General features: G+C 39.3%; 2 protein-coding genes across 6 annotated transcripts in view; one reads left to right on the top strand and one right to left on the bottom strand.

The window, feature by feature from the left end:
- The window catches only part of LOC117371856 (protein mono-ADP-ribosyltransferase PARP6-like), a 218,056-nt gene that overhangs the window by 26,393 nt on the left and 179,264 nt on the right, over positions 1–12,399 (bottom strand). The window lies entirely within an intron of this gene.
- caprin1b (cell cycle associated protein 1b) lies at positions 4,354–12,130 on the top strand. Of its 3 annotated transcripts, none has more exons than XM_055222298.1 (18): positions 4,354–4,514; positions 5,181–5,342; positions 5,418–5,480; positions 5,679–5,765; positions 5,870–6,108; positions 6,193–6,275; positions 8,730–8,894; positions 8,967–9,019; positions 9,091–9,174; positions 9,246–9,419; positions 9,502–9,610; positions 9,687–9,745; positions 9,848–9,898; positions 9,987–10,133; positions 10,740–10,893; positions 10,975–11,142; positions 11,413–11,519; positions 11,601–12,130. In XM_055222298.1, the coding sequence occupies exons 2-18, from the start codon at positions 5,181–5,183 to the stop codon at positions 11,685–11,687; spliced, it is 1,992 nt and encodes a 663-aa protein (XP_055078273.1). In that variant the 5' UTR covers positions 4,354–4,514; the 3' UTR covers positions 11,688–12,130. The 3 variants fall into 3 exon arrangements, with proteins under 3 accessions (XP_055078273.1, XP_033823606.1, XP_033823605.1); XM_033967715.2 differs by having other exon boundaries at positions 9,809–9,898; positions 10,978–11,142; XM_033967714.2 differs by having other exon boundaries at positions 9,809–9,898.

The following is a 12,399-nucleotide window of genomic DNA, read 5'->3' as shown; positions in this document are numbered from 1 at the left end:
TTTTTTCTTGACTGCTTTGGTAATATGCTTACCTCACAAGAACAAAAATTACTGTGGAATAACCACTACCCCTTGAACATAGTCTGTTCATCATTATAAACCCAAATTATAAAGTCAAAAATTCATTATGAACTCAAATTCAGAGGTTATTTTCCACCAACAAATATTTATGAAAGTTTATATATTGTATTGTTAAATCTGTATGTGCAAAAAGAACACTATGTTTCTTCATTGTCAGGAGTCCTCGCAGCAAGGTTTAGCCGCTGCTGGTCCTACTGTTATCTGCTGCCAGAGTTGGGGCCGGTTTGTGGAGGGAGGGACCCCAGAGCAGTCAGCCTGAGCTTGGTGAGATAAAGAGCCTAAACTGCAGAGTTCAGTCAGCCTTTCAGATGCAGGGACCCAATTCAAATGTGGACCTCCCTGGGCTAAACATGGGACTTGGACTGTGTTGGCTGGACTCAGACCAAGCAGCCCAAGAGCAAGGTGAGAGAGAAGCAAAAGGGAGCCCGCAACACTAAACAGATTCACTGGGAAAGAAGTGAAGCTAAACCAAAACAAAATCGCCTCCCAATAAACACACTGCAAAAGAAAGTTATAAAAGACGATATGTATTCCAAATTTAGACAATTTTAGGTTGGAAACTTTTATTTTTATTTTTAGAATTCATTGCACAAAATTGATTCTTGTGAGCTGTAACCCACGTTATAAAACACATTAAAAACACAACCCAGAGCTGTGTTTTCTTTCATTCACACATGTTTTTAGTTATTCTTTATTATTAATTGGTCTACATCTCCAAAGCTCAAAATGCTCTATTCCACCTTGTGATGTCATGTAGTGCTGGTTTTCAAATTAACAGCTACCTTTTATCTTTAGTTCAGAAGAGATTGGCAATTCCAGTGCTGAAATCACCCAAATAATTCTAGTGCAGGTGTATGGAGTTTAAAAACACAGTGGAGTGCTTCCTGAATTACCACATGACATCACAAAGTGGAATTGAGTGTTTTCTGTTTTAGAGAATAACTCCTAAATATGCAGGGTTTGTGTATTAAACATGTGTGAAGGAAACAAAACACAATTCCTATTCCTAATGAAGAAATAGTATAACATAGATCCAAAAAAAAAAAAGTAATATAGGACCTTTAAGTTTCCCTATATCAAATCTGGTGTAAGTAGCCCACTTGAACAATACCTGTTGTTGATATCTATTACTGAATTAACTATTATCTAGAGAGACAAATGAAAATAGATCTGTCCTGTTTTTCATTTAATTAAATTCATTAAATATATAGTTGTAGTTTTTATTATACATTTATGGTGACATTAACATTCTATAGTGCTCTCCAAGGACCCAGGCATTAAAACTTGTTTTCAGTAGGTCTACATTCACTGCATTTCCATATTGTAACCTACTGATATTTGCTGCATAACGACAAACACCAGAATGTGATGGTCTATACCAGAGGTGTCCAAACTTTTTTCATCGAGGGCCACATCTCAAAACATATTCGAAGCGGAGGGCCACAGACCAGTGATCAATGCAGCGTGGTGCTTTTTACACAGCTTTGACGGAGCCGCTGTGTATTCATAAAGCTTGAAACTCATTCATTTTAGGTCTGTATCACAATGCAATGTGATGTTTGAGGTGATAGTGGCAGAAATAATTAAATTTGCTGTTAAAAGTACTGCTTATGATCAATTGGGCCAGTTCAGCAGGAGGCTTGAGGGCCAAGAAAAACTGGTCCAAGGGCCGCATTTGGCCCCCGGGCCTTAGTTTGGACACCCCTGGTCTATACTATAGCATATTTTTATATCATTCAAAAATGATGGTTACGTAAAGTTATGTAAAGGAGGGTGACATCTTGACTTGTGCCATCCAACTTCCTGTGAGGAGAACCAGAGGATGTGTGTGGCTGTTGGGCCCATGATTCTGTTTGGTGTGAACATTGCATTATTTCCTACTCCCCCAAAGACGACACTGAGCTTCTCAGATAGTCCCCTGTCCTCCAGATGGCTGACAATGATAGCAGTCGCAGCACACCATAAACTCCCATGCTATTGTCATTATGAGGCAAAATCTCCAAGAGTACAGGATTACTATGTGTGGTTGAAGTTGTTACACTATTGTTGCATCATCACTAAGTAGTATAAGCAGTGCCTTCTGGGTGAAAATGATGCATAATAGCAACTGGCAAAAAAAGATGTATATGATCAAAATTATTTAGGCCTGTGCCAAATCATAATTTATGGTAGGCCTATTAAAAATGTCATCACATTGTTTGAAGCCTGGCACATTATAAAGGTAAAATAAATATTTGAGTACTCTAGTGCATGGCAACAAACATACTCATTGTCTTGGACTGATCACAAAATAAATGGGTCTGGAATACAAATAGTTAAACAAAAACCTATAGTGGGGGCTTTGGGAAGCAGTGTCCCTCTTGCCTAGCTTCCTGTTTTGCCCTCTGTCTGTGAGCTGCACGGGAGTGAAAACTGTGTGGAATTCAGGGCAAGTGTAGAACAAATTTTCTCTTATTATCACCAAAAATTCCTATTGACAGCCTATTAGTAGCAATAGCACATTTAAGAGATTAAAAATAAAAAGGTAAAACGTTTGAAGTGGTCTATTTTGTATTTATGGAATAGGACATTTTATAAAAGCACGAGGACTATATTTTAAGAGTGGAATACACACTGGCTGGCCTAGACTCACTCTTAGTAAGTAGACTCTAGTTTTGACAACAGTAAAAGAAAACCTTTCCTTTCTAGGCTATATTAATATTTGTAAATGCTGGCGATTTGAAGATCCAGAATGGAAATGTTTTTGGTTTGATAAAAAAAAAAGCTGGGTGTGGAAATGAGTCATTCATTAAAAGGGGGCTTCACTGGCCTCTGAGACTCTCCCCTAATCAGTATTATCCCTAAAAGAAACAATTTGAGGGGAGCAGTGCAATCAAAATGCCATGCAGCCATGTGAACTGCTTCCTGTATTTGGCAAAACAAAGGGTTTCACATTCTTAAGCTTTCAGGTCAGTTTACTTTCTTTAGACATGGGAGTGAACAAAGACAAAAAAATCAAAGAAAACAGAATACAGCTGGTTTCAGCCAAAAAATATGTCCCTATGCCCTATGGTGTTTGCTAAGTATGTTTTACAGAGGTTGCTGTGTTATCAATATGGCTGTTTGAATGTAGACCTATTGGATTATCTATGGGTTTCAGAATGAAATCCAATCCTTTGAATAATGACAAGTCCTTAAATTGTTGTCTATATTAGGAAGCTGAAAACCATGAATACAGCTGAAAGAAAAGGATAAAACTGAATAAAGCATAAATTAAACAAACTAGATGTACTGAAGTCACACTTTCCTAAATAAATACATCACTGACATCATGGCTCTGACTCCCTCTGTGCTATCGATTTGTAGCTCAACACTGCCACCTACTGAATACAATGTAAAACAACCACTGAGCTCTCGAATACATCGCAGTACATCATTGTAATCATTCTGTTTTCTTTCATATAGGCCTGTCTTAAAATAACCTACAGTAAGTACGAGCATCTTTATTCAGTGTACTTGGTCTAATATAGGAAAATGAAATGTTAGCTTTCAAGATTACAGTAGCCTATTGGTCTACTTTATTACACTTTGGCATATTTAGCAGCAAATAATTAGGCTTAGATTTGTTTCTTTTATGACAGAAAAAAATTGCAACAGTACAAAGCTTCATACAGGTAAAGGCTCCAGTGAAAGCCACTTGGCCTGCACTTTCACTTTTGTTTCATTTGTGGTTTGGAAAGTTGATGATGACGATGACTCATTATTTACACATAAGGTATTCGAGTTTCTTTACTTCATCATGATCATGTATGCTTAAAGCATGAGTACAATGAATTAATTTTTTTTTCAAAAATAAACTTTAAACTGCATTCAAACTGAGTTTCAAGTTGAACCTCAGACTGAGGGACTGTGTCAGTTGAGTGAAATGCAATGTGGTGCCACAGCTGTGCCCAGGCTCAGGACAGAGCCCACAGCTCAATGGGACAGCTGTCACAGAATACTATGAATAACTGTATAAGGCACAAGAGTGAAGAGAGGATAGCCTAATCAAAGCTAATGATTGTGCAGATTTTATGCCAAGAGGATATTCAGAAATATGCCTGACTATAATGACCAATGTACATGGCTCAAATAAAGCATATCTTTATAATTGTGTCTTACTAATAGTATTTTGTTGACTATACATATAAAATATACAATTTCCAAACGTTTATGACCACACTAAACCTACATTACTGCAATTATTTATTCAGGCATATCTTTGGGTGCTAAAAACGGACCTTCGCCTTTTATAAAGAGTTTCTCCGTCTTTCGAACCGTCTCAGTTGTCGGTGAGGCCGGCGGGGCGGATCCCACATTAGTCAAAGACATAATAAAGCAACACAACAATAATAACAACTTGGTTGATTCCTACCTTTCGTCAAAAAGCTCCCCTGTGGATATAAACCATTAAGGTGGGTAAATCTGTGGACGTTCCTCCCGGAAACCAGGGCGCCCAGCCGGCTACTCGTTAGCACGCGTTGCTGTGCCATACTTGCTAACAGCGCGGTCGGCGCTAGCTCCTTCAGAGGCCAGGGCCATTTTTAATCAAAGCTCGGACATAAAACTGACAATCTACCTTCGCCACTGTTGGTACATAGGTGTGCGAGCAGATAACATACGGAAGTTGACTTTGTAACTGATATTTATTGTCTTTAGGAACTGATCAGACTAATGAAAAGAGATGCTTTGGGGATTTCAAAACATCACAGCTGGACTCATATTTGCCGGTAGCAGTGTAGAAATGGGCTTTGTGTTCAAGGAAGTCGTTCGATTGGCATAGTAAAGTTCATTGGAAGCTGTCTACTATCTTTATTATAAGGCCTCTACCGATACATAACACGCGGCAAATGGCAATGTAATAGCCTAATGGCATATCATCTACCAGCCAAATCCATATTATTTCTGTGTTGTCTGGCATCTTCTTGGTAACGTTAAACCTCAGTATCATGTCCTTCACTGGTAGCTAATAGAAAAACCGTTGTTTTTAAAAAAAAAAAGTGTCATTCCTCTATATTGTTTTTATATTATATGTGCTGTATTAGTAGTCATTAGCCATTTGACTGTGTGTTGTGTTTTAGATGCCCTCTGCAATGAACGCAAGCAGGTCAGTGCAGAATGCCAGCCCAGAGGTGGGATCCGCTCCAGGGTCAATGGGCAGCTCTGCACCTGGACAGTCTGAGGTTTTAAAACAAGTGTTAGGAGTCATTGATAAGAAAGTCCGCAACATGGAAAAGAAAAAGGTAGGTGCCGTGCACTACCTCACTCATACAATACAAATAAATATTACTTACAGTATAACAATATTTTTCTAATAGAGCAAACTGGATGACTATCAAGTCAGGAAGGACAAGGGAGAGGGCCTGAACCAGGACCAGCTGGTGAGAGAAAAACATGCAAACTCTTATCTGTATATTATAATTCAGATTAGTAATCCCTTTGGTATGATATAAGTATTATTATGTCCACTTGGGAGCATGTTGTATAATGACAGCAGTAGGATCCCGCAACTACCATTTTGTGATTTTACTTAAGCATGTAATGTAAGAATGTTCTAACTTTTGTCATCTTTATTTTAGGAAGCACTCGCTAAATATCAAGAAATCCAAAATAACCTGGAATTTGCCAGAGAATTGCAGAAGATGTTTATTCAATTGGGACAAGATGTAAAGCCTATTTTATTTATTTTTAATAAGATCTTTATACTACCTGACTTATAGATCTAAGATTGATTTAACCTACCTGTGTATATGATGATGTTTGATGCCAGATTCAGAAGGCGGTGAAGAAGACTGCACGGCGGGAGCAGCTACAGCGTGAGGAGGCCGAGCAGAGACGGCTCAAGACCATTCTGGAGCTGCAGTTCCTTTTGGACCGACTCGGTGATGACACTGTTCGGCAGGACCTCAAACAGGGAGTGGGGGGTTCACCACTGCTTACAGACGCAGACCTCACAGCTCTGGATGAGTTTTACAAGTTGGTGGGGCCAGACCGAGACCAAAATGTCAGGTTTGTGTGCAGTAATCCATTATGATTTCAAGAGCCTGTACATTTAATTGTTGATTTTGTTGCTATAATGTGGGTGTTTTTTAGGTTGGTTGACCAGTATGAGGAAGCATCTGTGCACCTCTGGGACCTGCTGGAAGGACGGGATAAAGCTGTGGTTGGCACAACATGTAAGTACCAATTCAAGACTCATCTACTAAACTCTTATGGATACACATGTAGGCTTCTGTCTGTCCTTCTGTCTATCCTCAGCCGTGGGCCAACTATGTTGTCATTTGGTCCACGGTTCTGAACTCATAATAGAGCTGTAAATGGGCTAGTCATGAGGAGAACACCACTCATTAGGGGGAAGTGAACTTTTTAAGTGACTAGAACAACCTGCAAAACAATTTTCACATTTTTTTATTTTTATTTTTTTAACAACAGTGTAATATGAAATCTACCATAGGTGTCTGCATGTTTGTAGTTTTGTTGTTCTTTTTCTTCAGTTGTCTGGTTCTGACTTCGTGCCCTTGTGGTTATTTAACAGAACTCAGACCTGACATTACAAATGATTAAGTGTAAATGTAGTGACAGTAGCCATGCGTGTAAAGCACAAAGAATGGTGCATAAATGAACCTTTACAATGATTGATTGAGATCTGTTTTGACTCATCTTGACTAAAATGTATAATGGTTAGTGCACTGAAATGACAACTACATGCAGGGCTGCACAATATATCTCAGAAATATTGCTATCGCAATATTGGCTGTCATAACCGATATTGCAAAAAAAATGCATGTATTGCAACATCAAAAGATTCCTAATTTTATCGGAATTAAAAGGAAACTTGACAAAAAGGCAGAATATTCTAGGGCTTTAGGCATTTAGTTGATCAATCTGTTGATAGTAGTTGATGATAGTGTTGACCAAGTTTGGATTGGTCAACTAACCATTTTACTTAGAAGACTTTATACGGGCCAATGCTGAAAGGAGAAGGGGGTGAGTAATATAGCGTTTGGTATTTGTATGTAAAAAGTCAGCTAAACTCATGATTCACAAGTCTTTATATAAATACATTGTTTCCTAGCACTGTTTATGCATAAATTGCTGTTTTACCTGAATTCCCATGTAGGTGTTGTCTTGTGAGTGCAGTTTGGGTCATAAAAGTACATTATAGTTGAGATATCCCCCCCCCCCCCCACACACACACACCCTGACTTATAGATCGACAGGAAATTGGAGGTTAAATTAAAACACGGTTGTCAAATATTTAATGTTATCATATTGAGCAGCCCTAAATACTAGTTATCTGTAAATGTATGTACTAAAAAATCTTAAGCATGAATGACATGGTTTCTGATGGGCTCAGACACCATTAATGTGTAAACATTTGGGAGTACATTTCACTAGTTGGTTGGTGACGGGACCAGTCATCTGTGAGCTCTTTGTCTTTTTGGTGTTTGTTCTTTTTGGGGGTTTTTTTTTGGGGGGGGGGGGTAATACAATACTTGTTGTCAAAAGGCATTTGGGGTGTAAAGATTACTTTGTTATGGTGATATACTTAAGTCATAAAGATGAACTGTGGGATGCGCTTTGCTAAGAGCTGGGAGTATGTGTTTGTGAGCTGTAGTTGAAAGCTTAGTTCAGTTCATGGTGTATTGCATTCTGGGCTGTCTGTCCTGGGACTCTCCCTGCTGCATTATGCCCCAGGGCCAGGGCTGATGAGGCAGGCTGCCAGTGCCGCCTGGTTCCACTGGTCAGGGCTTTGGAGCTCGTTCTGATACTGGGAGTGAGCCAGTTCACTGTAGCAGAGAAAGGCCTTTTCACTTTGGTAATCGGAGGTCACATTTATTCAGGAGCAGCAGATACTCTCCCTAAGGCTCTAAAGAGTGGAGGAAATCACATTCACCTGCATTTCCTCAGACCTCTAAAAGTGGAAATGCCTTTGCTTTTCTAACGGGTTCTTATAGTTTCTCAACCCTCCCCTGATACGGTCTTTTACATCCGAACCACATGTCTTTGTTGAACAGATGTATGTGCTATGCCACTAGCTTAAAACCTACAGGACTTTGTTAATTTGCGCTGTGAGGACTTAGGTCACACTGCACAATTTAAGACACACATGACTGTCTTTTAGCAAGCCTGTGTAGTTTCCTTTGATGCAAATAAGAGCATTTAGCTCCTCTAATGAACTCATAATAACCAGTTAAGTAAACCAGACTTCACCTGATATCTCTTGAGCTTTGTTTAAATTCTCTTTAAAACCAGCGCCGTAGTGAAGGGCCGCTAATTGTAGTCATTTTTTTGGGTGTTGTTGGGACATCCCCTGCTGTTCCCTCTCCCTCTAGAACTTCTATGGTTGCCCTCAGGACGTAGCTCCAAGCGTGAAGAAGTTGAGTGCTAGGAGCAGTAGCTTGAGTTTGATCTGTTAACTATGGCCTCAACCAGTTTCTAGCTTTCACAAACCCTCCAGCACACCCCAGTGTTTCACATGCATGAATGTAAAAGCATTTCTCTAAGTGCTTGTTCATTTAGATTGGAAAGAGGGTGCATTGCCATTGCACAGACAAAATGGACTGTCAGTTTTATACATTTCTTTCCACCAGGCCAACATATAAATCTGATTATTGTACTTTTTCCAGACAAGGCACTGAAGGAGACTTTAGACCAGGTTCTGCTGAGTGGATACTTTGACAGAGTTCCATCTCATCAAAATGGAGTTTGTGAAGAGGAAGAAGAGGAAGAGCCCATCGCAGCTGCAGCAGTCGCTGAATTGTCAGAAGCAGAAGAGCAGGCTGTCGATCCAGGTGACTGCAAACAACTGAGGGTGAAATTAATTTCTGGATTTAAAAAACTTATAGTTTACTATTCCTGTACAGAAGCTGAAATAATCGAAGAGTTTACGGAGCCAGTCGCAGTTGAAACAACAGAGGTATTGAGGTTGTTCATCTGTTCTATGCTATAAATGTTTTATTTTGACTCACTGGTATTTTTTTTGTCTAGTTTGTAAACAGACAGTTCATTCCAGACTCCACATACAGCAGCAGTGACAAAGAGCAGGGGGATGAGTGGACCACAGATTCAGAGGTGAATATTGAATGACTGCAAGCTTTATTTTTATTGGTGGACAAAGTTTAATTTGTGCAACTAATTTCCAGACGGTCAGTGTGCTGCAGCAGCAGCCTGTTGTGCAGTCTGCTGCCCCTCCTGTTTCTCTGGAGACCCACCCCCTGAGTTTAGCGCCTCCTGCCCTACAAAGTGACCCCATGGTCCGAAAGCAGGTAGTCCAGGACCTCATGGCACAAATGCAGGGAACATACAACTTCATGCAAGTAAGAAACAAAGGCAAAGACTTGCTGGACTAAAATAATTTTATAACTATAGTTGGCTGATGATAATTGTCTCTTGGGTCAGGACTCCATGTTGGAGTTTGACGGACAGCCCATTGACCCCGCAATTGTTTCAGCCCAGCCAATGAAATCTGCTCAAAATGTGGACATACCACAAATGGTTTGTCCTCCAGGTAAGTCTCAGATTTGTATTCACATATTGATTGATTTTAATGATTTTACATTTACTGACTAAATTTATCATCCAAGTTCATACAGAGTCTCGATTAACGCCAAATACAATTCCTGTTCAGCCTGAGCCCTCGCAAGTGAGTAAATGGACTTTCTTTAAAAACCTTAATTTGGAATGAAACTAAGAATTTGTATTCTAGGTTCCTATTGTTTCTCCTACGCCACCCCCCATGTACCAGACATCACGCACACCAGATCCCCACCCCTCAGCAGAATCGATTGAAATCCAGGTAATGTACACATTATATCCAATCAAATGTTAAAGTTGAATGCAACAGATTTATTAAACTGTTTTGTTTTGTTTTTTTTGTCAACCAGAACTCCATGTCGTTGTCTTCGGACCAGCCTCCCTCCTCCACAGCACTACCCCCCGCCTCTCAAACACAGGTTTTTCAGCCCGTCTCCAAAGCGCCCCACAGCGGAGGAATTAATGTCAACGCAGCACCATTCCAGTCAATGCAGACAGTAAGATAACTTTAAAATATATATATTTTATTATTTATTCCATACAGTCTGTGTTTTATGTTCTATATTTGGAATTGTTTACTAGCAAAGAAATTGGCTTTCAGTTTATACAGTTGCAGTGGACTAGTGACATAGTACTGTACCTTGGTCTGTGTGATGGTTATTCATTTTTTATTCTATTTAAAAAATTTTTTTTCTCATATTGATTGCTTTATTATTATTTTTATGTTGAATAACAAATAACATTCATGAGCAAAAACAAAGTAACTTTGCAGATTTAAAAAATACCAAACCATTAATTAGATCTGTATTCAATAAAAATGTGATTAATTACCCAGCCTCTTCTGTGCCTGTATTTGTTTGGAATATTTCCTGTTCATTCAGGTTCCAACTTTTTTTTTTTTTCTTTCTGCACATAATTCAGTCCAATATTAGAAGATTGGTAGAATATACTCATCATTTCAAGACTGAAATGATAAAATACACTCTACATGTCCACTTATCAGTATTGGAAGATTGGTAATTTGGCACTCTTAACCAGGAAATGTACTTTTTTGTTTGGGTCTAGCCTACCCCTCTTGACTGTAACATTTGTTTGTCCTTTAGGTGTTTAACCTCAACGCCCCCGTCCCTCCTGCTAACGAGACAGAAGCATTAAACCAGGCCAACCAGTACCAAAACTCCTACAACCAGTCCTTTAATAGCCAGTCCCAGCATCCTGTGGAGCAGACAGAGATGCCGGCCGATCAACTGCAGTCTGGTACACCTTTTCTCATCATTTTGCATTTTAATATTGCACACATGCATGATTGACACTAATCTTAGGTATAATTTTTTTCAGTAGTTGGTGCGTTCCAGGACCAATCAGGAGCTCACCAGCAGCAGTCGCAGCAGGGTTTTGGGAGACAGGGTCAGTCTTTCTATAACAGCAGAGGCATGTCCCGCGGAGGTCCACGCAACGCTAGAGGCATGGTCAATGGCTACAGGGGCTCGTCAAATGGCTTCAGAGGTAAATATACACAATGTAATCTGTCAAATGTAACAAACTAGGTTTACTCCTACCACAGATGGTGAGTAATTAAAAGCTGCAACTGTTCAGAATTAAACTGACTTGTAGAACATTAGAGTCAACTTAATTTATTAAAAATATTAACAAGTCCTGCACACAAGTTTTGTGAAGTTTAGTTTTGAGGACTTTCCTGCATGGTCATTTTGTTTTATTTATTTTTGGCTTTAAACTTCAATATTTTACATGTGTTTTGTTTTTTTCCTCCCAAAGGTGGCTATGATGGGTATCGTCCTCCTTTCGCCAACACTCCAAACTCTGGCTATGGACAAACCCAGTTCAACACACCACGGGACTACTCAAATGGAAACTACCAGAGGGTATGGAAATATCAGATTCATTACATCTGTGTGGCCATTTGTTTATTTCAATATGAGTAATGTGTTGTGTGTGTTTTATAGGATGGGTACCAACAGAACTACAAGCGCGGTACTGGACAGGGATCCAGAGGTGTTTCGAGAGGCAGCACTCAGGCGATGCGCTCCTGAAAAAAGCCTTTCTTAAATGACTGTGACTGATTAACTTGCTCCACACTGAAAAAAATCATCATCGCATTTTCCCCAGCTCACTCATCTTTTTAGTTGATTTTCATCAGTGCTTTTTACTTGTCTCTTGAATCAAAGTGTACCTGCTTTGAGATCTCAAAACTAATGACACATTTTAAAGTCTGAACACAAGCTAATCTGTAAATTCAATCAACAATTTACAACAGCCATGTGTTTATAATGTTCCTGTAAACTTGAAAGATTTCATAAGTTATTTTTTGTATGAAAATGCGCCTGCCACTGCTGGTCCAAACCTTGGGAGTTTATTACCCTCCTTGGTTCTTTCTGTCATTTTGGTTCTAAAGCCTTTTATGTTCAAAGAGCTCCCATATTCTTGTTTGTAAATTGATGTTGCTTCAAGAGTTTCAATAAAGTTGTGTTGCATACCCATGGTCAAGTGACATTTTTTTCCTCAAGCGATGAAGTACTCCGCCTGGTGATTTACTAAGGCTATTACACTTTTTTCCGCGTCAATATATCAAAATTGTACAACATTAAAGTGAAATTTCTTCGGGCTCGTTCGAAAGCATTTAACTTATGAAGAAGTAAAACGCACACCAAAAAAACCGTTTTAATATAAGTTTCTATTACATGTTTTGCCTGAACCACAGCAAAAACAAACCATGCTCCAGAGACATTAGTCGCACGTAGATGA

This window comes from Periophthalmus magnuspinnatus, chromosome 6, assembly GCF_009829125.3.
Source record: "Periophthalmus magnuspinnatus isolate fPerMag1 chromosome 6, fPerMag1.2.pri, whole genome shotgun sequence".
Taxonomy (NCBI): Eukaryota; Metazoa; Chordata; class Actinopteri; order Gobiiformes; family Gobiidae; genus Periophthalmus; species Periophthalmus magnuspinnatus.
Note: the sequence above shows the minus strand (reverse complement) of the source record. Positions and strands in the feature narration are given on the sequence as shown.

Bases quoted from the DNA above. Each gene is read 5' to 3' on its own strand.
- caprin1b (XM_033967714.2), top strand. From the start codon at position 5,181: ATGCCCTCTGCAATGAACGCAAGCAGGTCAGTGCAGAATGCCAGCCCA. The intron at 9,175-9,245 runs GTGAATATTGAA...ACTAATTTCCAG, and splicing joins AGTGGACCACAGATTCAGAG to ACGGTCAGTGTGCTGCAGCA. The intron at 11,520-11,600 runs GTATGGAAATAT...TGTGTTTTATAG, and splicing joins CAAATGGAAACTACCAGAGG to GATGGGTACCAACAGAACTA.